The sequence below is a fragment of the Ammodytes marinus genome (genome assembly GCF_949987685.1).
Source record: "Ammodytes marinus genome assembly, chromosome: 19".
NCBI lineage: Eukaryota > Metazoa > Chordata > Actinopteri > Uranoscopiformes > Ammodytidae > Ammodytes > Ammodytes marinus.
Genome location: NC_137223.1, coordinates 26,234,622 through 26,261,483, shown reverse-complemented (window position 1 = coordinate 26,261,483; position 26,862 = coordinate 26,234,622). Strand labels below are relative to the sequence as shown.

Below are 26,862 nucleotides of genomic sequence, written 5' to 3'. Positions count from 1 at the left end.
ATACTTTCTACTATATAGTATGTAGAAAAAAGATTTAGGACGTCCCGATTCTTGTGGCCAGATTTAGGATGGTTAGAAGTACACGAATGTCCTACTTCATCCGGCCAAGATTGTAAGTGTTGAAAACTGCATTCTATTTGGGTGATTCTGACCCACAATCCAGTGCGCACGTGAAGTGACGTCACATCGACATAGCACAAAGCCTCCATATGAAAACAAACAGGGATGCGACGGATATAAAAGCAAGAGGCAAGATCAAGGCGCAATGTTATGATGAAATAAGAGAGTAAAAGTATGTCCCAATAGTATGCCTACTGCATCCTAACTAGATTCTTTTTATGGTCAGATGTAGTATGTAGAATAGAAAAAAGAAAGTATGAGATTCGGAACGCAACTTTTTTGTTAAAACTCAATAGGGGTCACCCAGTCCTTTTTTTTTTTTTTTTTTTTAAACCTTTATTTATACAGGTAAATCCCATTGAGACCGGAAACTCTATTTTAAGGGAGACCTGTTCCCATTCCCACACATAAGCAATTTTGGGTTCAGTGACTTGCTCAGGGATTTTTTTTTCTACCAAACTAAATAGCAGAAAGTACGGAGATTGGAAGGCAGCCTCAGTGTTGGTAAAATGTCAATGTCACACGACAGACAGGTAGTGGATGGTGAGTAGATATTCGCTGATTTTGACAAAAAAAATTCTAGATTAGAATGAGATTACCTTGAATTTAAAATGCTTTTTAAGACATTTTAAACATACATCAACACTTAACAGTAATACACATTTGAGCTTCAATCACAACAATTAGACGGTTTCTTTTTAATATGTTTATAGCGTCTGTAACAAAATAAATATCCTGCAATAAAACAATCAACATTCTCACATATATGATGAATAACATTTTACAAAGGACAGGTGTTCAGAACATCATACAAAAGATAATTATTTTTTAGTAATTCTTTACAAATATTTGGGTTTATGGTTTCGCCATATGAAACCTAGAGTTTTGCACCATAACATTGGATTTAGTACATATACTGTATTAACATTAATAATAATATGATGTAATATTATGTCTCTAGTTCACTTTGGATCAACACTCGTCATTGCTTCACTCAAACGATGGGTTTTCCTCTTAGTGGCCCAAAACATAATTTAAACATGGATAGTATACAAAATGGATGTAGCATCCGGGCTGACCTCAGTTCTTTCAACTGCATCCAATCCATGCGCCTCGGCATCTTGTCAGAGTTTGCCTCATTTCCTCGTACCAAAAAGGGCACTGATTTGACTTTGGGGGGAGAAGGCCTTAAATAGGTTTAATAATGCTGTGAAAACGGCATATTTAACATTGGAGTCAAGGAAAAATTCTCTCTTCTGCAACCGGCAGCTACTGCAATGTTTGTCACTTCCGCATTGGATGCTGTTAGAACTCGCTGTGGTTGGGGCTTGAATTTAAAGGTGCTCCAAGCAACTTTCAGTTTGTGTTAATTCTAGCGCCTCCCTTTGGACAAAAGCGGTAGTGTTTTTACCACACCAGCTGTTGTTCCTCGGTGAGCGTATACCCCATGACAAAGGCATTAAGAAAAACTATATTAAAAAATAGCATTCTTTGCACCCTGGTTTGCTGTTACGTGTAATTCATGATCATCAGAGGAAAACATTTGACTGTTTCAGAAATATTTAAAAGTTCCTCGTAGTCTAACCCAAACATCTGGAGAAACAGTGTCATCTGGAAGGGAACTAAACAGACAGAGAAAAGTACAATAAGGAGAAAGTTGCACAAATATATTTAGTCGAAGTATTTCCAACTCTCATGGCAGTGCAGATCAAAACAAGATCACTGCTACGAAAAAACAAGTGTTAGGTTTTCTTTAGTCCACAGCCACACAAATGTGTTTTGGGGAATTAAGGAGTAAAAAATACCAAAAGAAAAAAAGGTGGAATAATGTCCAGGTTTCTGTCTGTCTGTCTGGTGTCTCAGTGATACAAATCATCTGAGGTCATCCGCGAAAAACAGGTTCAACTTCTGCAGCTGTGAGTGTGTACATCAGCCAGGTATTAAAGTGGTCATAACTTTAGCAACCTTTTTCCTAATACTCCTCCGTTAGTAAATGTACATTGTACGCACACACACACACACACACACACACACACACACACACACACACACACACACACACACACACACACACACACACACACACACAGATGCACGCTTGTACGCACGCACGCACAGAAAAAAAACAGACACACACACACTGTACAGGTCCAAATACTCCTCCATTAATAAATGTACATTATGCACACACACTCTACATGTCCATATTTTGTGTATTGCTGATGTGTAAAAGACGTCTAGCGCTCTCAGGTCTGATGGTTGAGTTCATGTCGGATCCGTTTTTCCCAGAATGCACCTCTGTACCGCTGCAACCGTTTGTCAGTCTTCCTCTTCACGGAAGCGTTTTCACCTCTGAGGAAACAAACAAACAAGATATAATACCCCGTGTGTGTGTGTGTGTGTGTGTGTGTGTGTGTGTGTGTGTACTTTAACAGGCATCTCTGTGAGGACCAAATTAGGCTTTTGATCATCAGAGTGAGGACATTTTGCCCGCTCCTCACTTCTTCAAAGGCCTGTTTGAGGGTTAACACTAGGTTTTAAGGACAGGCCTTTAAAGGGCTGTTTGAGGGTTAACACTAGGTTTTAAGGTTCAGGTATGAATTAGGTTTATGTTAGGGTTAGGGTAAGGCATTTAGTTTTGATTGTTAGAGTTAGGGTAAGGGACTAGGGAATGCATTATGTCAATAAATGTTCTCACAAGTATAGTGTACGGTTAGGGAGGGGGGGCGGCGTAGAAACACGTGTGTGTTAGTGTGTATTTGTGTGTGCGTGTGTCTGTGTGTGTGAGAGAGCATGTGTGTGTGTGTGTTTAGGTGTGTTTGTGTGCACATGTGTGTCTCTGTGCGTGTGTGTGTGTGTGTCTCTGTGTGTGTGTGTGTGTGTGTGTGTTTAGGTGTGTTTGTGTGCGCATGTGTGTCTCTGTGTGTGTGTGTGTGTGTGTGTGTGTGGTGTGTGTGTGTCTCTGTGTGTGTGGTGTGTGTGTGTGTGTGCTCACTCTGTTTGCGTGTGGCCGTAGCAGAAGCTCACACAGCGGGCGTCCGTAGTGTCTGTGCAGAGGCAGCGGCCGACGTCACGTCTCAGTCGGACAGGACCGAATCCATAAGGAACCACGTGACTGAGAGACAGAATACACACAGAGTTAGTTTTATTTGCGTTCTTAAATTACTTTATATTGTTAGTTATAGTTAGTATAGTTAGTTTTATTTTATTTTGTGTTCTTAATTTACATGATATTTATATGGTGGAAAGGTTTGTAGATTAGTCTGTTTGTGTGTTTATGTGTTACACGCTCTGAGTTGTGGCCAATCTGTCGGACTAGAGGTCATTGCACCGTTCACATGATCTCATAAAGATCGTAAATTACACTTCATCTACATTCAATTTAACTGTATTTGTCATTCTAAATCTACTTTATATTTCTACGGTGCACCTTATCTCTACACTTTCTATCTGCACTGTGTCCTTGCTCTACTGTTGTGTTTATTCGTGTCTGAGGTGTTGCTCTCTTCACTTGTTGTGTTTATTCTTCTATATCACATTGTTGAGAGGAGCCTGAAACTTTTCATTGCATATGACTGTTAAGTTAAACCTGCAGTGTGTAGAATTTTGGGTTTTATTTCCTAGCAGATTTTGTAGAAAATAATTACAATATCCATAAGTATGTTTAATTTAGTGCATAATAGCTGATTTTTTTTTTTAGAATTATTATTTTTTCCCTTAGAAAGGGTCTCATATATGTCCATATTTCTCCATACTTTGGACCAAGGCCTTGTCACCGTCATTTTGGAAGTGTCATAGTTGGAATGTCATCAGGTGCATTGTTTAAAATTTAGAATTGTTCTTGTCCTTGAAGGCCACTGTAGCTTCTGTTATTATTCTAAAGGGGTGGGGTTACCCAGGGAGCGTTGCATTCTAGAACTTTCAAGAACTTACTTGATGATGTCATATTACACACTGCACCTTTTAAGTTACCCTATTAGTCAATGGTTACATTGAAATGGTCGGCCTCCTTTCCTCTTGGCCATCCTACCACCAATTTATAGAACCTAGGCTGTATGAACCAATTTTTTTTTTCAGCACACACGCAGTACAGACAGGTTGCAGATTGCGATGAAACACTGTTTAATATACAACTACACTCTGTAAATGTCAGTGAAATGGCTTCATAGCTTGAATTAAAATAGTGTTTCTTTCTTATCTGGGTGGAGGTTACTTAGAGTAAATGTTTCCAGCAGAAGCCAGATGTTCTGTAAACTGAGCGCTCTGCTGTCTGTCAACTTGTCTTTAGTTTGGAGCGAAGAAAGACTTTCTTTCTTTCTTTCTTTCTTTCTTTCTTTCTTTCTTTCTTTCTTTCTTTCTTTCTTTCTTTCTTTCTTTCTTTCTTTCTTTCTTTCTTTAGGGGATGGTTGGAGCATCCTGATTGATTTCATGTTTATTTTTATACTTGTGAGGATTAGTGTCCAAAAACAAAACCCATAAAATAAAAACCTCTGTTAAAATCATCACATACAGCTCTGGAAAAATTTAAGAGACCACTCCAAATGTTCAGTGTCTCTCGTTTTACTATTTACAGGCATATGTTTGAGTAGAATGAACATTTTGGTTTTATAATATAAACTACTGACAACATATCTATCAAATTCCAGTACATTTATTGTCATTTAGAGCATTTCCATCAAGTAATGTAGAGATGAAGATTTAAGGGAAAAAAAAAAAAATCCGGAGCTGTATACACATGCAAGTACAGCATTTACTTTCCCTTTAAAGGCATACTAGGAAATTCTGGAGAACGAGTGTTTGTTGTCAAAATCAGTGAATATCTCCTCACTATCTGGCACCTGTCCATACTGTGCCGTAGTGTGCAATGGAAAAAGATCTGGTGTTCATTCTGAGCATAGGCTCTGTAAACTGGTATGTAAACAAAGGGACCGGGCCTGTTTTCTTTACATACCAGTTGGAATGATTTAGGATTAGGGTCCAGTTAGGTAATTGTGTGTTTTTGTGAACACATTGCTTTTATATTAATAGAGCCTGAAGTTAGTTTTCTAAATATATTTTCTATACATGTAATTCTTAGAATGGACGATTTCTATTTTTATCATTAATAATAATTAAATTCTATTTATTTTTTTGAGGAACCTGGAACCAAATGTAAGACTAGAATATGTTTGTAAACCAAACTGTGGGCCCTGCTGCTGTAAACAACAGTGAAACAGTAACTTTTCAGGAAGCTTTCTAACTTCAAACAGTGTTCCAGCGATCACATTTTCCCTGTGAGGAAAGTTTGTTTATTCAGTTATGAGAATATACCTTAGAAAATGTTCTCTGACACACACAAAGTTACACACTGCACCTTTATATAATAATGTAAAAAATTCAAATTGACAACACATCTGGCGGCCGTTGTCCCTCTGTGGCCGGTGATAAAACGTGACCCTTTCATCTGGTAGAACTCGTCAAATCCTCCAGCTAAAACAAAAACATCTCCCACTTTCAATGGTGTTTTTTTTACTGTGTTGGCTTCGTATCCACCGCTCTGTCTTTGACACGTTACTGTATTTACTCTTTCCATACGGGGAGGAATAAATCTAGCAGGTTTGAAGTTTAGCTCCATGAGTTACAGCTCCCAAGTCCTGTTTCCTTTCTACTCCTGTTGGAAAAGCATTATTTTGATTCCTGATGCAAAAAGAAAAAAACTGCCTCCATTTATTACCGCCCCAAACGTTAGTTAAAGGAATACTTCACCCAAACGGAACCGGCGTTCTATCATTAATAATGATTGAACGCCAGCTTATAATAATATCTTCTATTATAATATAATGAATGAGCTTTTTCTTCCATCAGTCTTCCCTCAGTCTTCCCTTGGCCCAGCTGTCCTGTTAATCCTTACCCTACATTTTACCATGTGTGATGTCACACTAGTAAAATAGGGTTAAGACAGTGAGACCATAAAACACTCTTTCTGCCTTTTCTCAGGCTAGGATGAACCGATTTCTAAAATATTTGCAGATTTATACTACATAGGATCTCAGAGTTCAATACACCTTCCTATTTCCATCGGTGAAGTAGAACTTTAAGCAAACAACTTAAGATATTGCATTCACACTCATTATTTATATACACTCACTGGCCACTTTATTAGGTACACCAGTTACATTTTCTCAAACCAGTCTGCCCATCCTCTTCTGACCTCTGACTTCAACAAGGCATTTTTGACCACACTACTGCCATTCACTGGATATTTTTCCTTTTTTGGGCCATTCTCTGTAAAGATGGTTGTGAGGGAAAATCCCAGTAGATCAGCAGTTTCTGAAATACTCAGACCAGCCCTTCTGGCACCATCAACCATGCCACGTTCAAAGTCACTTAAACCCCCTTTTCTCTCTTCCCCATTCTGATGCTCGGTTTGAACTTGAACAGCACGTTGTCTTGACCACGTCCACATGTCTAAATGCATTGAGTTGCTGCCATGTGATTGGATGATGAGCTATTTGTTTTTACTAGCCATTTAACAGGTGTACCTAATAAAGTGGCCGGTGAGTGTATGTTCTTTTTATTTTGCTATTTTTTTCTGACGAAGGCACATCTAAAAACATATTTGGTTCTTATTGAACTCTGCTGAGCCTGGGGGAAAGAAAGTCACGCTTTTATCACATCCATTTTTACTTTTTGCATTTCCCTGTGTGCTGTCAGAATACCCCTGAAAAAGGGCTGAACTATCCCTTTTAAAGCATTCCCCACCAACACTGGACTTTCACAGACATTCACAGTGAGCGTGTGTGTGTGTGTGTGTGTGTGTGTGTGTGTGTGTGTGTGTGTGTGTGTGTGTGTGTGTGTGTGTGTGTGTGTGTGTGTGTGTGTGTGTGTGTGTGTGTGTGTGTGTGTGTGTGTGTGTGTGTGTGTGTGTGTGTGTGTGTGTGTGTGTGTGTGTGTGTGTGTGTGTGTGTGTGTGTGTGTGTGTGTGTGTGTGTGTGTGTGTGTGTGTGTGTGTGTGTGTGTGTGTGTGTGTGTGTGCGCCATGGTGTTGACTTCAAATCTCAAACACAATCTTTTTTAAAACAAGAAGAAAATAGGAATTTCTTAACCATCATCAGGAGGCGACCATTCGGCACATTAAAGGGTTAGTTCAGGATTTTAGACATAGGGCCTTATTCCCAAGTTAGCCTTGGTGTTCTTTATCAGTGGAGACAGTTTTCAACACATTTAATTCAGTCCTTCTAGTTGCAGAGTGCGCTCGTGCTAAGCTAGCGCACGGCATCGGGGGGATACCTAGCCTGCTACTAAAACAGTCTTACCCACTCCACAGTACACCCGAGGCCAATCAATTATAACGCCAGACTATCGATGTAAATGTCTGTGTTGATAGAATAATTTTAGAAATAAAACCAACCTCGCATATTGCATTTTGAGGGACTTTATTCCTTGTAGGCTGCGGCAGCGGCGGACTAATACCTAGGTTACAGGCTCTATAATAGTTTGTTTACCTGCTGCTGTCTTACAGACGCAGAGTACAGTGCACAAAGGAGTTGTATTAGCCTATGCAATAAACAAGATATGGCCACGTTTGGAGGACTTAGCAATGCGTCTGCTTTTGAAGACGATTATGAGGAATTTGTTGTATCCAACGAACCGTACCTGTACGAGCCGGAATACACTGATGAAGAATTGAGAGGGATGCTCAAAGGGCAGAAAGAGAAAGAGCGTCTGTAGAGACAGCCCCTGGAGCTGCAGCAGAGAACCGGGACAGAATGACGGTAGACTGGTGGCAGTGCAGTTTCAGTTTCTGTCCCACGCTGCTCTGTTTACTTTCTGCTGTAGTGATTCGGTTACACAGCAAAGTAAAATTCCGCTGCTGCTAAGAAAGTAGTCCCTCAAAATGCGATAATTCATGCGATGCGAGGTTGGTTTTATTTCTAAAATTATTCTATCAACACAGACATTTACATCGATAGTCTGGCGTTATAATTGATTGGCCTCGGGTGTACTGTGGAGTGGGTAAGACTGTTTTAGTAGCAGGCTAGGTATCCCCCCGATGCCGTGCGCTAGCTTAGCACGAGCGCACTCTGCAACTAGAAGGACTGAATTAAATGTGTTGAAAACTGTCTCCACTGATAAAGAACACCAAGGCTAACTTGGGAATAAGGCCCTATGTCTAAAATCCTGAACTACCCCTTTAAGGCCTCGCAGAGACATACACAGTAACCGCCAGGTGTTAGTTCTGGTTTCAATTATTTCAGTTCAAAGATTCTGAGTTTGACTTCTGACACTTTTTTCACTCAGTCTGGTTCTGGTCCAAACGGTATTTTTCAGTTCGCTACTAAACTTTATAAAATAAATATTTACGAGGTCAAAAGCTCAGCAGCAAACTCTCTGCTCAAGATTTATCACACAGCGGCTTTTTCTGGGTCTGTTGTTGCTATTTGGCAGCTGACTGCGAGTGCAATATCAGATCATACATTTTGAATGGGATTAAAAATACAAATTTGACCTTACAATCAGACAGCTTTGTACTGTCAGTGAAAAGGCCTTAAATTGTCTACGAGGAACCTTGAAATATTTCTGAAACCTGAAAATGTTTCTACCTTTTTCGTTTGGTATTTTTACTCCTTAATTCCACGAAACACAGCTGTGTGTTAGCCTACGAGGAACTTTTAAAATATCTCTGAAACAGTCTAATTTTTCCTCTGATGATCATAAATTACATGTAACAGCAAACCAGACCATCAGTGCAAAGAATGCTATTTTTATGTAGTTTTTCTTAATGCCTTTGTCATGGGTATATACACTCACCCAGGAACAACAGCTGGCGTGGTAAAAACACTACCGCTTTTGTCCAAAGAGGAAACATTAGACTGTTTCAGAAATATTTAAAAGTTCCTCGTAGCACCTTTTTAAGAAGCTTGAGTTTGTGAAACCAAGTGGCGTTTGGAGCCGGATGTGTTGTGCCCACAGGTATTAGTGGTCGACTGTAGTTAGTGCCTGTGTGTGTGTATAAATGTCTTTTATAATGAAGGCAGGGGGATCGGCTTTTTTACCACACTGCTAAGTTTAGACTAAAACCAACAATCTGAGACTCATGAGAGGGTCCCACCACTGCTTTGGGCAACACTCTGGAAGCTATTTTGGTGATACCTCGCTCCCTCTGTGTCTTTCTGTCTGTCTGTCTGTCTGTCTGTCTGCCTGCCTGCCTGTCTGTCTGTCTGTCTGTCTGTCTGTCTGTCTGTCTGTCTGTCCCTCTCTCTCTCTCTCCCTCTGTCTGTCTGTCTGTCTCTCTCTCTCTCTCTCTCTCTCTGGCACATATTTTGTAATTGACAAATAAAGCAACTTTGAATTTTTTAACTTCATCTTAAACACAAATATTCCCTATTACTTAGACAGTAATTATACTAAATATTACTACAGATGGTATAATTTTGCTCATAGATTTTTCATTCAACATCAAAAGTTCAAACAAACAAGCGTATCTGGTGTATCCCTATCCTATCTCTGTGCGTCTGTGGTCTTGCTTTGATGCGTCTAAAGCCCATTTGGAAGCAGTGAAGTGGCTGCACACACACACACTCACTCACTCACTCACTCACTCACTCACTCACTCACTCACTCACTCACTCACTCACTCACTCACTCACTCACTCACTCACTCACTCACTCACTCACTCACTCACTCACACACACACAGTGGAAGCAGTGAAGTGGCTGTGGGCTGTTCGGGGTCCGACCACAGTGAGTTCAGACTGCCTGTGGTTTCCTCTGTGGGTTGGTGTTAAACGTTAAAGGGTTAAAACACAAAGCTATTTAGAAGCAAGACAGGAACTAAACCTTCATTAGGAGAAGGAGAGTCTCTGTTCCAATCCCCATACTATCTACTTTTTAATATGGGCGACTCTGGCTCAGTTGGTAGAGCGGGTCGGCCGATGATCAAAGGGTTGGAGGTTCGATCCCCGCCCTGCCACCTGTGACATAGTTGTTTTGTCCTTGGGCAAGACACTTAACCCACCTTGCCTTGTGTGAATGTCGATAGTTAGTCTGCTATCGGTGTACGAATGTGTGTGTGAATGGGAACGTGGGAAAGGAAAACAGGTCTCCCTTGAAAAAGAGTCTTTGGTCTCAATGGGATTTACCTGTAGAAATAAAGGTGAAAAAAAAATATATAACTAAAAAATATTTAGGATGTCCCGATTCTTGTGGCCAGATTTAGTATGGTTAGAAATACCCAGATGTCTACAAGATCGGAGCGAGATTTTTTGTGTTGAAAACCGCATGCTTTTTGGGCAATTCTGACCCACAATTCAGTGAGCACCGGAAGCGACGTCACATCAACGTAGCCTCCGTATGAAAATAAACAGGGATGAGACGGATATAAAAGCAAGAGGCAAGATCAAGGAGCAACTACAGCTAGTAGTATAGTCTGGGACCAAGCTAAATCGTATCGAGTATTGAGAAGGGGGGGAAACTGTGCTGGCCTGTTTTTATTTCTTTAAACCAATCACAACTTCAAACTCTTCAAAAAAAATGTTTTAATCCCGGTAAAGGGTTTTTTACTGGGAGTTTTTTCCCAGCCGAGCTAAGGGTGTAAGGGCAGGGTTTCATATTGTATAATTGTGTATCATATTGTATGGAATGTAAAGCCCACTGAGGGCTTGCTATTTGTGATTTTGGGCTATACAAATAAAACTGATTTTGATTTGATTTTGATTTGAATCGTCTTGGGTGGCGCAAAGTCCAGGAAGCCTGAACGCGTCCTTTCAAAATAGTGACATTTGGTCCGACCATGGACCTGTTATAAAAAGCCTGTATCCAGTTAGCCAGACTATGGGAAATGTGCTGCATCCGTCAGTATTTGATCTTTGTCAAAATCACTTTGTTACAAATCAGTGAATATCTCCTCTGTCAGTATTAGAGTATGTAAACAAAGGGGTAGCCCACCGTACCTAGCAAGGTCCCTGTTTACAGAGTCTAGGCTGTGTATTAACACTATTTAATTTCAGCGCGCACACAGTACTGACAGCTAGCAGATCGTGAGGACATATTCACAGATTTTGACAAAAGGTGATTTTGACGACAAGCGTTCTCCAGAATCACTGACTACACCTTTAATCTCTACCAAATGTGCAATGAACCCTGTGCCTGGGTCCTATTTACGGCCACGCTATGCCATAAATATGCCCCGCTGGATAAAGAACTGAAAGAGAACGATAAACATGAATTTATGAGTAAAACTATGAAATACGAATGTGCAGCTCACAAGTAGATTTATATTTTTTGACTCTTTCAGAACTCGTTGAGAAATGTCTTCAAAAAAGGCTTTATGTAGAAAAGCTGTTGGTAAAGGTGTGTGTGTGTGTGTGTGTGTGTGTGTGTGTGTGTGTGTGTGTGTTTAAGGGGGGGAACGAACCCAGCTGTAGGATTTTCTCTACACCCACTTAAACAGTCTATCACTTCAAGATTTGTAGAGAATTCGCTGGAAAAAGGCTTATTAGGATCTTCATAACCCCCAAAAATTAATGTTGCAAGGGGGGGAGGGGGGGGGGGCACTCTCGTGGTGCAGTGAATAATTATATTATCATAAATCGAAAAAGATGTATTTTCAGGCACCTGAACCCAAACATAAACCAAACTGTGGGCCCTGCTGCTGTAAACAACAACAGTGAAACAGTAACTTTTCAGGAAGCTTTCTAACTTCAAACAGTGTTCCAGGGATCACATTTTCCTGTGAGGAAAGTTTGTTTATTCAGTTATTAAAATACACACTTAGAAAATGTCTCACTTCTCTTGACACACCCAAAAGTTACACAGTGCACCTTTAAAGTGCCCCAGAGTGACTTCTCTCTCTCTCACTCACTCACTCACTCACTCACTCACTCACTCACTCACTCACTCACTCACTCACTCACTCACTCACTCACTCACTCACTCACTCACACATAGACACACTCACTCACTCACTCACTCACTCTCTCTCTCTCACACACACACACACACACACACACACACACACACACACTCACACTCACACTCACACTCACACTCACGCTCACACTCCACTCACTCACACATAGACACACTCACTCACTCACTCTCACACACACACACACACACACACACACACACACACACACACACACACACACACACACACACACACACACACACACACACAGATACACACACACCCTTATATTTACTTTATTGAGTTGGACTAACCTCGGGGTGTTGACCCAAACGATGCCGATGTGACAGAAGAATATGCACTCTTTGTCTTTCTGGTTTTCGCAAGAGCAGCGTTTCTCTCTGCGGTGGGCTGTGTGAGCGAGCTGCACCAGGGGGCCTTCCTCCGCCGTGGGGCCCATCACAGAGTGGCTGGAGGCTGCATGGAAGAAGAAAGAAAGAAAGAAAGAAAGAAAGAAAGAAAGAAAGAAAGAAAGAAAGAAAGAAAGAAAGAAAGAAAGAAAGAAAGAAAGAAAGAAAGAAAGAAAGAGAATGAAAGAAAGAAAGAAAGAAAGAAAGAAAGAAAGTATTGTTAGTGATTTAACTTTTGTGTTTTTAGGATTAATTCGTATTATTACAGATATATTGAAGGTGGACTCAGCGACTCTTGTTGTCAAAATCAGTGAATATCTCCTCATGATCCGCTACCTGTCCGTACTGTGTGTGCGCTGAAAATATTATGTGTTAATTCACAGCCTAGGCTCTGTAAATGGGCATGTTGCTAGCTACAGTGGGCCCCTTTTTGTTTACATACCCTTTGTTTACAGAGCCTAGGACAGTTAGTGGGTCGCGAGGAGATATTCACTAATTTTGACAAAGTGATTTTGACATCAAGCGTTCTCCAGAATTTAAAATGTAAAATTGTATAGCTCTGATCAGCTCTGCATTCATGGTGTGTGTGTGTGCGTGTATGTGCGTGTGCGTGTGCGTTTGTGTGTGTGTGTATGTTAGTCCCTAGAAAAACATTATTTAAATTTGCATAATTCTCTAAACAAACTGCGATAGCGCCATTTAGACAAAGCAAAGTTCTTGAGAAACATGCTATCGTAAATACTGTTATTCTTTAGCATTCAAGCTATAGGTGAGCGTGCTATTTTTTTGCTCCCATGTTGTAGTGTCGGTATATTTCCACTAATGTTGGATGGATTGCCGTGAAATCTGGTTGAGACGTTCATGTTTCCCTCAGGAAGAATTAGAAATACTTTGCTGATCCTCTCGGCTTTACTAGATTATTATTATTTTTTTGGCATTTTTATGCTTTATTGATAGTGTAGAGACAGAGTTGAAATGGGGCAGAGAGGGGAGTGACATGCTGAGAACGACCGTGGGCTGGAATCGAACCCGGATCTGCTGCTGGCCGAGGCCCATGGGGGGGACGCCCTACCAACTGAGCTAAGGGCGCCCTACGGCTTTACTAGATGAAACGTCAGGAAATCGCCCAAAGCTGTAAAGACTCATTACGTCACGGTCTATCTGTATCTTAATCTTTGAGCTCGCCACCTGACACGGCTACTGTGTGTGTGTGTGTGTGTGTGTGTGTGTGTGTGTGTGTGTGTGTGTGTGTGTGTGTGTGTGTGTGTGTGTGTGTGTGTGTGTGTGTGTGTGTGTGTGTGTGTGTGTGTGTGTGTGTGTGTGTGTGTGTGTGTGTGTGTGTGTGTGTGTGTGTGTGTGTGTGTGTGTGTGTGTGTGTGTGTGTGTGTGTGTGTGTGTGTGTGTGTGTGTGTGTGTGTGTGTGTGTGTGTGTGTGTTATAGACCAATAAAGAAAGTATTTTTTAGTTTTGGTCATGTTGTTTATAAGTTGTATAAGTTTGACGTATTATCTCTCTCTCTCTCTCTCTCTCTCTCTCTCTCTCTCTCTCTCTCTCTCTCTCCCCCTCCCCAGCATAGGATGACCAAAACCTTATATTACAATACACGCAGGCATACATGCACTAGTATAGAAACGAAACGCACACAAACACACACTCACTCACTCACTCAATCTCACACACACACTCTGAACTTGTAAAGTCCACAGACAGCCTTTGATGCCTCTTCCTGGAGAACGTTTAGGCGCCTATACAGGGATTTACACGACTTTACACGCCGGCACAAAACAGCTCCATGGCACCTTCTCTCACCGTTAATGTGAAGCTTGTTATTGATGTGAAGTCAGTGTGTGAACTATATCGGAGCCCAAATAGAGGGGTTAGCAAGGGAGCGTTGACGTCATCTACAATCTCATCACGTATCTTCAATGGAGAGGGTTCAGGTTCCTCAGAATGTGGACTGATTTGCTTCTATGTCAGCAACTCAAGAATATAACAATCAGGTAAAGATGGAGTCAGTGATTCTGGAGAACGCTTTTAGTCAAAATCAGTGAATATCTCCTCATGAGACGCTATAATAATAATAATAATAATCTTAGTGATTTTTGGAATAATCCAGTTTTAATACTCAACCTAGGCTCTGTAAACAGGCTTGTTGCTAGCTATGGTTTGCATACCAGGTTAAAGAGCCTAGGCTTTGTATTAGTAATGTACCTTATAAATGTTATCTCCTCCTTGGATACACTTGTGGACTCAGGCATTTATTTTTTGGAGTTTGTCTTTTCAGTCCAAACACACAGAAAGAAAACCAGACCCTCGAAACAGGTTCTCTCTCACACACACACACACACACACACACACACACACACACACACACACACACACACACACACACACACACACACACACACACACACTGGCCAACACAAACTGGACTGAGGAGAAAACCACTAGGTATAATCAATTCACCACGGATATTTAGTGCTATTCGCCCACGGTCATCGCACTACGTCCAAAACACACAGAAAAACAAAGTTCCGCCTCATGACGAACTGGTTTATACACACGTTAGGGAAGCCAAGATTCTCAAAATGCTTTTATTTGTCACATGCTTATACTGTAGTTTACAGAGGCTAGGCTGTGTTAACAACAGATTTTTTTGTATCAGCGCACGTACAGTACAGGCAGCTTGCGGTTTGTGAGGAGATATTCACTGATTTTGACTGAGTGATTTTAACAACAAGCGTTCTCCAGAATCACTGACTACACCTTTAATGGGGCGACTGTGGCTCAGTTGGTAGAGCGGGTCGGCTGATGATCAAAGGGTTGGAGGTTCGATCCCCGCCCTGCCACCTGTGTCATAGTTGTTGTGTCCTTGGGCAAGACACTTCACCCACCTTGCCTCGTGTGAATGTCGATAGTTAGCCTGCTGCTATCGGTGTATGAATGTGTGTGCGAATGGTAACGTGGGAAAGGAAAACAGGTCTCCCTTGTAAAAGAGTCTTCGGTCTCAATGGGATTTACCTGTAGAAATAAAGGTTAACACCAAAATACTAATAACAAATGGGAAATATTGATTAATCAATAAATCAAATCAAGTCTCCCTTTGGGGCGGCAGTGGCAAAGTGTGTAGTGTCGTCTCCACTGGGTTACAGGGTCGGTGGTTCGATCCCCCGTCTCCCCGCCACATGTCCAAGTGTCCTTTGGCACTGAACCCTGAATTGCTCCCAATAGTTAGCTTGCACCCTGCGTGGTAGCTGCTGCTGCTATCGGTGTATGAATGAATGTGTGTGTGATTGGGTGAATGTGTACAAAACAATGTTAAGAGCTTTGAGCCTGTGAAAAACCAAGGAAAAGAGCTTTATAAGTTGAGTCCATTTACCATTTGACTCCTCAGACTTAAGTTTTCTTCTTCTCAGCCCTCTTCGAACAGGTAAAGCAAAGTGTAAGACAGTTTATTGTCATTTGTGGTTTTCATTGTGTGTAAATATTACTTTATTGTAACTGTCCACTTGTTTCATTTATTTTATTGTTTATTATTGTTTTTTTATTTTTTATTATTTACTTGTTCGAAATAAAAACATTTTCAATTCAATTCAATTCAACTCCCACAGAGTTCAGATCACACAAAAACACACAGCGTCAAACCAAAATGTCTGAAACCACATTCACAGTATGCGCTGGAACGATGTGAACAACCACGGTGGGAACCCTCTCCTTTGACTCTAAACTCACCTCTTCAAGAAAGCATCTGAGCCCTGGGCCCACCCATACCACACCTGACTCTAGTCCAAACCTCATTTTGAATTGGTTTTTGTATCTTGTTTTCCTGTTTTTTTTATTTATTTTTTGCATTTTTATGCTTTATTGATAGTGTAGAGACAGAGTTGAAATGGGGCAGAGAGGGGAGTGACATGTAGAGAACGACCGCGGGCTGGAATCGAACCCGGGTCCGCTGCTGGCCGAGGCCCATGGAGGGGGGGGGCACTACCAACTGAGCTAAAGGCGCCCCCTTGTTTTTCTTTTCTTTTCTCTTCTCTTCTCTTCTCTTCTCTTCTCTTCTCTCCTCTCCTCTCCTCTCCTCTCCTCTCCTCTCCTCTCCTCTCCTCTCCTCTCCTCTCCTCTCCTCTCCTCTCCTCTCCTCTCCTCTCCTCTCCTCTCCTCTCCTCTCCTCTCCTCTCCTCTCCTCGTATATTCTATGTGATGTAAAGCGTCTTTGAGTGACCTCCAAAGAAAGCGCTATATAAATGAGTGACTGTCTGTGGTCAGAGTTGCAACAGCACAACCGTCTCAGTGAGCGTTTAGTCAAATACCACACGCCGCGATGCATGGGCTGATAATACGGCAAAAAAAATACACTGAATAACAATGTTCCACTTGGTCAGAGAAACCACATTTTAAAAGTAGAGTCAGTGATTTTTGGAGAACGCTTGTTTTTTTTGTCAATGTCTTCTCATAATCTGCTAGCTGTCTGTACTGTGTGTGTGTTAGAAAAAGACAAGATACATAGCCTAGGCCCTGTAAACTGGTATGTAAACAAAGGGTTTGTAAATAAAGGGAGGCCCACTGTAGTTAGCAAGTTGCCTGTTTACAGAGCCGAGGCTGTGTATTAAAAATAGATTTTTTTTTCATGGCACACTCATACAGACAAGTAGGAAATCATGAGGAGATATTCACTGATTTAGACAAAAAGTGATTTTGACAACTAGCGTTCTACAGAATCAATGACTCCATATTTAACCAAGTTTTCAAGGCCAACCGGAACATTTAATCAAACTGTTTTGAAACATTTTAACGAAAGATTACACAACAGTAACTTTCATTTCCTTCTGCCATTACAAACACAGTGGTTATTCCCACTGGAGCAATAGTGGTCAAGAGTTTCCGTTTTAAAAACTCAGCTTGAAAAGGCGCCAGTCTTTTACAGTCTTTGCGGTGTATTGTTTTCCTTTTCTAGAGGCAATGAATAATTCTTTTTTTTGTATAATTCTTTTTATTTCATTACTTTTTCAAACAAAACAACAGACAAAAGAGATACGTGTATACAGCTCCGGAAAAAATTCGGACCAGTCTGGATTTTTTAAAAATCTTCATCTCTACATTACTTATTGAAAATGCTCTTAATGACAAAAAATTTATTGGAATTTGGTAAATATGTTGTCAGTAGTTTATATTATAAAATCAAAATGTTCATTCTACTCAAACATATGCCTATAAATAGTAAAACGAGAGACACTGAACATTTGGAGTGGTCTCTTCATTGTTTCCAGAGCTGTATGTTTTTCATTGTTTGATCTGCAAGACATCCTCTCAAAAACATGCTGAAAATGCATCGGTAATGACCCGTACACAGTATTTCCTGCTCTATAAAATAAAAAAAAGGATGCATTCACAGTCCAAGCAATAAATCATTCTTAAGGCCAGGACACACCAGCCCGATAATCGCCGTCGTCAAAAAAAAAGACGAATCTGTTTGGTGTGTGCCGTGACGTCGGCCGACGTAGAGGTCGTCGGGCTTGTTTTGAGCCTGTCGGCCGCCGATTGAACATGTTCAATCGGCGGCCGACCGTCTTTCATTTGGAGCAATTTGATTGGTGGAGGGCTAGCGAATCAGTGAAGCCCGGAAGTGAGGCGGGTAGCACAAACAGCTAACAACAGCTAGCCATCGTTGTAATGTGTTTGTTCGTTTCGTTTTGAGAGTACTCACATGCATCAACCCTTGTTGACTGCTCGACACCATGCTCGACACTCTCTGCTAAAAATTGTGCTCTTATGGTCCATAAATATGAATACGTATTTCTATCTATGTTTATGCTCTAGAGAGATGTCCAATCATTTCCGGCTTTCGTATTTTTTCGGGCCACAATACAGATTAGCGCCGCCTGCTGTTGTGGAGACATTATGTCCCGCGAGCGTACGGAAAATAAACAGTCGTCTCGGTGTGTTCTTTGGCCGCGACGGGAAGACTGGAGCTTCCTGAAACGGCCGACTCCATTTTTTGCGTAGTCGGAACATGTCGGACTGGTGTGTCCTGGCCTTTATAGACATTAACGTTTGAACTCTGACTGGACGTTAGGTTCACATATCCGTGTCTGGCATCAATTCAACCCTCCAAGGACTTGCCAATTGCAATGCACGCTTCCTTTCCGCATAAATTCTTTTAAATTAAATTTTTTTTAACCTTTATTTACACAGTTTAATCCCATTGAGACCGGAGACTCTTTTATCTTTAAGGGAGACCTGTTCCCATTCACACGTTACCATTCACTCACCGATAGCAGGCTCACTATCGGGAGCAATTTAGGGTTCAGTGTCTTGCTCAGGGACACTTGGACATGTGGCGTATAACTTTTATCAGACGTTAGGTTTAACATATCCGTCTCTGCCATCAATTCCATCCCCAAAGGAGTCGCCAATTACAACGCACGCTTCCTTTCCGCATAATTTAACATGGTATTCTCTGCTATTTGAGTTCATATACTGTATTTATGAGCCTGGTTAGAAGGGTGTGCACACTTATATCAGCCTGGTTAGAAGGTGTGCACACTTATATCAGCCTGGTTAGAAGGTGTGCACACTTATATCAGCCTGGTCAGAAGGGTGTGCACACTTATATCAGCCTGGTTAGAAGGCTGTGCACACTTATATCAGCCTGGTTAGAAGGTGTGCACACTTATATCAGCATGGTCAGAAGGGTGTGCACACTTATATCAGCCTGGTTAGAAGGGTGTGCACACTTAGGCCGAGTCAGTGATTCTGGGGAATGCTTGTTGACAAGAAAAAAATCACTTTGTCAAAACCCGTGAGTACTGTATGTACTCACAATCCACTTCAGTGTGTTGGCTGAAAAAACATCAGGTGTTAATACATGGTAAATGGATTTGACTTATAGCGCCTTCTAGACGATTTTCTCAGCCCCAAAGCGCTTTACATTTCTTACCACATTCACCCATTCATACACACACTCATACACCGATGGCAGTAGCTGCCATGCAAGGCGCTCTCTGAACCATCGGGAGCAATTTGGGGTTCAGTGTCTCTTTGCTCAGGGACACTTCGACATGTGGCGGGGAGACGGGGGATCGAATCTCGGACCCTGCACTCCAGAGGCAATCTCCCTACCCACTTCGCCACTGCCGCCCTTACACAGCCTAGGCTCTGTAAATGGGAATGTAAACAAATGGGGCCCACCGAGGCTAGCAACATGCTTGTTTACAGAGCTAAGGCTGTGTTTTAACACTGGATTTAATTTTTATTTTATTTTAACAGCTCACACACAGTACAGACAGGTAGCGGATCATGAGGAGATATTCACTGATTTTGACAAAGTGATTTTGACAACAAGCGTTCTCCAGAATCACTGACTCCACCTTTTAAAGATGCATGTAGAACTCCTCATACACATGTTTGCCTTAGTTTGCATATGAGGCTCCAGACAGACAGACAGACAGACAGACAGACAGACAGACAGACAGACAGACAGACAGACAGACAGACAGACAGACAGACAGACAGACAGACAGACAGACAGACAGACAGACAGACAGACAGACAGACAGACAGACAGACAGACAGACAGACAGACAGCATATGGGGCTCCAAGAAGAAGAAACATTTTTTTTTAAATGTGGGGAATGTCAAAAGGCCAGACCACAGGCTTCACAGACGGCCAAACCAAAGTTTAATTTCTTTCATTGTTATGAGAGAGTCTGCACGGCTCCACTGGACATTATCTGACTATATACAAGCGGATGAGCTGCCTTATCCATAGTGTGTGTGTGTGTGTGTGTGTGTGTGTGTGTGTGTGTGTGTGTGTGTGTGTGTGTGTGTGTGTGTGTGTGTGTGTGTGTGTGTGTGTGTGTGTGTGTGTGTGTGTGTGTGTGTGTGTGTGTGTGTGTGTGTGTGTGTGTGTGTGTGTGTGTGTGTGTGTGTGTGTGTGTGGTTGTCTGTGTGTGTGAGAATGAGAGAATTGTCTGGGGCCTACTGTCCAGGTACCATTGAGTATTATTGTGTAAGCACTAAAGCACTAAGCAGATAACCAACACAGTATGGACTGTTAACGTGCTAGAGAAACATTTCACGCCCGTGGTGTTGTTCTAGCCTTAGTGAGGACTCAGGTTTCCTGGGAGGTAATAAAGGTGCTGGGGCCGCCATGGACTCCAATGTAAACTCCTTCAAGCTTTCTAAGATCTGATGTCTCCAGTTTGAAATCCCCCCCAGACACTGGAACACTGTGGTGTGTGTGTGTGTGTGTGTGTGTGTGTGTGTGTGTGTGTGTGTGTGTGTGTGTGTGTGTGTGTGTGTGTGTGTGTGTGTGTGTGTGTGTGTGTGTGTGTGTGTGTGTGTGTGTGTGTGTGTGTGTGTGTGTGTGTGTGTGTGTGTGTGTGTGTGTGTGTGTGTGTGTGTGTGTGTGTGTGTGTGTGTGTGTGTGTGTGTGTCTGTGTCTGTGTGTGTGTGTGTGTGTGTGTGTGTGTGGGTGGCCATTAAGGGCTGAAGGGAACTAAGACACAATCGCAGTCTTCAACAACAGTTTCATGATGAGTCGTTGAGGTTCCCATAGCCACCAGTGGATCGGCAAAACCAGTGAATATCTCCTCACGATCCGCTACTGTGCTGTGTGTGGGCTGAAAATAGAATCCAGCGTTAATACACAGCCTAGGCTCTGTAAATGGGCATTTTGCTATTGTGGGCCACATTTGTTTACATGCCTGAGCCTAGGCTGTGTATTAACCCCATATTTTTTTGGACTGGTATCGGATCATGAGAAAATATTTACTGATTTTGACAAAAATTGACTCTGTCTACAAATGTTCTCCAGAATCATGTTTTTGAGCATCTGACCTTAGAATGAGCCTTTTATATCTACATAGGAGCGGGGCGCTGAGGCCGCCATGTTGCACCGCCATGTTTCTACAGTAGCACAGAACGGACAAACTTAACGGCCTTATATGTTTTTATATAAAGTGGGCGTACTGGGGAAATGCACCTGTTATATAGAATAACTATAGAATAAATAACTAAATACATCTTCACCTCATCACTTGATATTGTGGAAAGACTTGAGGCAGTGGTGGATGATGCCATCTTCAGTAACTAGCTTCATGTCCTTGAAGGCCACCGTAGCTTCTGTAAATTCTCCCAAAGGGAGGGGTAAGCAAGGGAGCGTTGGTGTCTACAATCTCATCACTGATATGACACACTGTACCTTTCAGGGTCAGGCTAAGGTAAGGGTGAAGCTGTGTTATTTTAGCTTAAGTTTATCATACCGTCAGAATATCATACAGGACCATATAGTCAAGATGGACATTTGTGTATAAGCGCGGACAGTATTCGCCTCACCCACACACGTTTTTATATACTGTACACACACACACACACACACACACACACACACACACACACACACACTCACTCTAACGGACCGAGTCTCCTGTTGCTTTCCCGGAACATATTTGTACATTTGGTTGTGTGACGTTTTTATATATAGTGGGCGTCCTGGGGAAATGCACCTGTGGAAAGACCAAGAAGAAGAAGAAGAAGTACTATAGAAAGTTTTTTGGCATTTTAAAAAGCGTTGAGATGGACAACTGTGTATAAGCGCGGACAGACAGTATTCAGACAGACAGTATTGGCCTCACCCAGGCAGCCGTTACTGCAGTAAAACGCGCTGTTGGGTTTTATTAAGTGTCCAAAGTGCTTAAAGAAAAACGCCTGGCGACTTTAAAGGCTCTGTGTTGTTCCTAATGGGTCTCAGATGTGTCTAGTAATGACACACAACAAACACCAAACAGGCAGCGCAGATTAAGACCACAGGCACAGTGGAGATAGTGGGATAACATTCTCTATATTCTGTATTGTTATGATATTATTTTTTTGGCATTTTTATGCTTTATTGATAGTGTAGAGACAGAGTTGAAATGGGGCAGAGAGGGGAGTGACATGCAGAGAACGGCCGCGGGCTGGAATCGAACCCGGGTCCGCTGCTGGCCGAGGCCCATGGGGGGGGCGCCCTACCAACTGAGCTATTCTGTATTGTTGCTGCTTTTTTTTTCTATTTTACTTGTACATTGCATATTTTCCTGTTTCCTTCTTGGCATTCAGTCTGTGGAAAACAAAGGAATAATTTAATTGTATGACTGAGAACATGTTTCTTATTGTGCATATGACAATAGACACTTTGAATCTGGAATCTTTAATAACATGGACCAAGAATACGGATTTGGGAAGTTCAAGGATATGTAAATGTGTTAATAGTGTAAAAGTCAAAGCCATGACCATGTATTTAAAAGGTGTAGTCAGTGATTCTGGAGAACGCTTGTTGTCAAAATCACTGTTTGTCAAAATCAGTGAATATCTCCTCATGATCCACTACCTGTCTGTACTGTGTGTTTGCGCTGAAAAAGAAATCCTGTTAATACTGTATACAGCCTCGGCTCTGTAAACGGGCATGTTGCTAGCTACGGTGGGCCTCCAATGTTTACGTACCCTTTGTTTACATACCAATTAACAGAGCCTTGGCTGTGTATTAACACTGGGTTTTATTTTCAGTGCACACACAGCACAGACAGGTAGTGGATCGTGAGGAGATATTCACTGATTTTGACAACAAGCGTTCTCCAGAATCACTGACTACACCTTTAACTTAATGTGGGGTGACATCTGCCCAGCACGCTCAGGGTTAGATAACGACGTCAGTATTTCACCCAGAAGATAAACAGCTCATCCGTGACAGTAATGAGCAGGTGTGGAGTTGAACAAAAGGAAATTATAGGATTTATGACGGTTCTTGACACGAAAGCACACGGCCTATTCTGTAATGACAGGGTCTACGTAACGAGCAACACACCTATCGCCTCAGGCAAGATGCACTTTTAAATTCTTACAAACTTCAAAACAACAACTCCTTTGGCCATGTTTTATTATTGAACCTTTCCCAAAACCTTTTTAAGTCAAGGGCTGGTAGGATGTCAGGATGTAGAGTTTGAGAGGTTCCTCCCAGTAACCATGAGGTCTCTGGTTCCTCCTCCCAGTAACCATGAGGTCTCTGGTTCCTCCCAGTAACCATGAGGTCTCTGGTTCCTCCTACCAGTAACCATGAGGTCACTGGTTCCTCCCAGTAACCATGAGGTCTCTGGTTCCTCCACCCAGTAACCATGAGGTCTCTGGTTCCTCCCAGTAACCATGAGGTCTCCGGTTCCTCCCAGTAACCATGAGGTCTCTGGTTCCTCCTCCCAGTAACCATGAGGTCTCTGGTTCCTCCCAGTAACCATGAGGTCTCTGGTTCCTCCTACCAGTAACCATGAGGTCACTGGTTCCTCCCAGTAACCATGAGGTCTCTGGTTCCTCCACCCAGTAACCATGAGGTCTCTGGTTCCTCCCAGTAACCATGAGGTCTCCGGTTCCTCCCAGTAACCATGAGGTCTCTGGTTCCTCCTCCCAGTAACCATGAGGTCTCTGGTTCCTCCTCCCAGTAACCATGATGTCTCTGGTTCCTCCTCCTAGTAACCATGAGGTCTCTGGTTCCTCCTCCCAGTAACCATGAGGTCTCTGGTTCCTCCTCCCAGTAACCATGATGTCTCTGGTTCCTCCTCCCAGTAACCATGATCTCTCTGGTTTAAACCCCAGCACAGGATAGGAAGGTGTTAGTAGTAAAACTAGTGGTGGCTGCTATTACATTTACGGTGCCCACCATCTCTACCATTGTGTCCTTGAGCAAGACACTTAACCCCAAACTGCTCCAGGGGCGCTGTACTATGGCTGACCCTGTGCTCTTCAGACTTATTAGTCAATTTACACAGGGCACATTGAAATTCGTCTTTTTACATATCCCCTCTCAAGTTATCACCCTTCGGAGGGGGTCAGAGCGCAGGGTCAGCCATAGTACAGCGCCCCTGGAGCAGTTTGGGGTTAAGTATCTTGCTCAAGGACACAATGGTAGAGATGGTGGGCACCATAGATGTAATAGCATCCACCACTAGTTTTACTACTAACACCCTCCTTGTCCAGTGCCGGGGATCAAACCAGAGACCTCATGGTTACTGTGAGGAACTAGAGACCTCATGGTTACTGGGAGGAACCAGAGACCTCATGGTTACTGGGAGGAGGAACCAGAGACCTCATGGTTACTGGGAGGAACCAGAGACCTCATGGTTACTGGGAGGAGGAACCAGAGACCTCATGGTTACTGGGAGGAGGAACCAGAGACCTCATGGTTACTGAGAGGAACCAGAGACCTCATGGTTACTGGGAGGAGGAACCAGAGACCTCATGGTTACTGGGGGGAACCAGAGACCTCATGGTTGCCAGAGGTCTCCTCTTAATTCTAGGACATCCCTGCCTTAGGTGCTGACAGAGAAATCACTTGAGTTTGATTGGCAAAAGTATCTCAACTACAAGTCAAATTAAAAGCATTTTTTTTCTGTCTGTCTGGCTGGCTGGTTGGTAGGTCGGTCGGTAGGGGTGCAACTTGGTTCCAGACTAAAGTATCTCAGGAATTTTTCGTTGGGTTCCTACGAGATGTTTCATGGTCCCCAGAGGAAGAATTCCTTAATGATGTCATGACCTTTCAGTCAACCCTGTCAATCACTTAGCCGGTGTAACAAATCCCCAAATGCTTGTGAAAACATTTGTTCAAGGCATTTATGATTCCCAGATGCTTCAGAAAGCTTTTCCGATTCGACAAGACAGTGCCCATCCACTCAACTCGGAGGTCATGTTGTTGCCATCTGGCCTTCGTCTGCGTGTCCCTAAGATCGCCAAGAACAAATACAAGTGTTCTTTTGTCCCTTCAGCCATTCGGGCAATCAATGCGGCCAGCAGCAGGTAAATGCTGCTGATGCTGATCTGAGTTTTGTGTTGTTGATGATTTTTATTTTTTAAATTTAATTTTAAATTTTTATATCCTGGCACTTTATTTTGAAGCACTTTGTGTCTCCTCAGGTCTTCTAGCCGATTTTCTCAGCCCCAAAGCGCTTTACATATCTTACCACATTCACCCATTCACACACTCACTCATACACCGATGGCAACTTGTATTGTCGTGTGTTTTTAACTGCTACCTTCTTCTCTTGTAAACAAATTTGCCCTCGTGGGACATTTAATACAAACCTTGAACCTTGAACCTTGAACCTTGAACCAGATGACATATCCTACTGAACTGTGAGATGTATGATCTCCTAAAGCACGTTTCAAAGCAGGTCTGCCCCTGCACAAGCACATATACACGCTTCACAGAAATGACTATAAACTCAGAATAGAAAGTCTTTTTGCACACTTTAGGAGGCTCAAATTACATGTAATCTCAGTGACCAAAGGACTGCATTCATTGAGGCTTTGCACTAGTAAAGGTAGAGAAGTGGCACCGCTGAAATTTGCATGTTTGGTTGAGCTAAATATGGCGACTGCGAAACTGACGAACCACGTGTAGAATCGATTTAACTGTTCAAAGCACGGAGAGAAACACATATAATATAAAATTCATAACAACACAAGATAAGTGACTTTCAAATGCTCACAGCTGCACCAGTGAGAATGGAAGAAAGTATTGAAAAAGTTAGATTGTTCAGTTTGAGAAGCATTTTCTGCATATGAGCTGAAACGTGGCTAATTCACAAGGTTACAATCTGCAGTCTATTTTATTTTTTTTTGCTATAGATTGACGCACTAATCTGTGAACTGTGAAAGCTGGCAACAGTTGATAATGTGAAATCAACTAAAGTATCACGTGACAGCCCTGCCTTTAGCACCTGCTTTTAGGATAAATAACGTATTACTTATTATCCCACCAATACAAAAAACATGAGCCCACAATACAGAGCCGGGATAAAAAAGTGGTTTGGATGGTCCATGTGCGTAATTATCTGTTACTCATTGATAACAGTACAGAATACTAGCTCTGCCAGTGCATAAGAAGTGTGAGGAAGGGAAACTACAATGAGGAATCATTTTCAAACAGAGCATGCTTAACCAATCTGAACAAATCATGGTGTTGCACGTTTGGCTATTCCCCTTTGTAACTACTTTCAAGCAAACTGATTAGCCAGCTACTGAAATCTGAGCTGTATCTTCTCTGGAATTCTTTTATTTATTTTTATTTTTATTATTCTATTTAAATGCCCAGGGACTACAGGTGGAAAATAGCAATCTGCCAAATCATGGTAAAAATACATCTCTCCTTGCCTTAAACAAGGTTAATGTTTATTTTATGCATTGTCCCTGTTCGAAAAAAGTAACATAACATTACACATGGGAAAAACTATTTTTAAGATTTCTTGAAAAAAGCAGCAAAAAAAAAAACATATTTGAAAGTTGCTCTTACCTTCATCCTGATACATCAACATCAGAGTTGTTGCGAAGATCCAAAAATAAGTGAGATCCATTCCTGTTGCCTTCTCAAAATCCCGGTAAAAAAAATGTTGACCAAAAGCAAGCTCACTATGTCCACAC

At 42.1% G+C, this 26,862-nt stretch overlaps 1 protein-coding gene across 1 annotated transcript; it reads right to left on the bottom strand.

Annotated features, from left to right (window-relative positions):
• Positions 1-918: 918 nt before the first annotated feature.
• LOC307266059 (endothelin-1-like) lies at positions 919-26,862 on the bottom strand. Its single transcript, XM_080047957.1, has 4 exons — positions 26,735-26,862; positions 12,325-12,487; positions 3,116-3,235; positions 919-2,472 (listed from the first exon to the last, which is right to left on the bottom strand). Exons 1-4 carry the CDS (start codon positions 26,793-26,795, stop codon positions 2,367-2,369), a joined length of 450 nt encoding a protein of 149 aa, XP_079904083.1. The 5' UTR covers positions 26,796-26,862; the 3' UTR covers positions 919-2,366.

Coding starts and splice junctions, on each gene's coding strand:
- LOC307266059 (XM_080047957.1), bottom strand. CDS start 26,795: ATGGATCTCACTTATTTTTGGATCTTCGCAACAACTCTGATGTTGATG. Junction 12,488..26,734: donor GTTGATGTATCAGGATGAAG/GTAAGAGCAACT, acceptor TCTTCCATGCAG/CCTCCAGCCACTCTGTGATG. Junction 2,473..3,115: donor TACGGCCACACGCAAACAGA/GTGAGCACACAC, acceptor TTGTTTCCTCAG/AGGTGAAAACGCTTCCGTGA.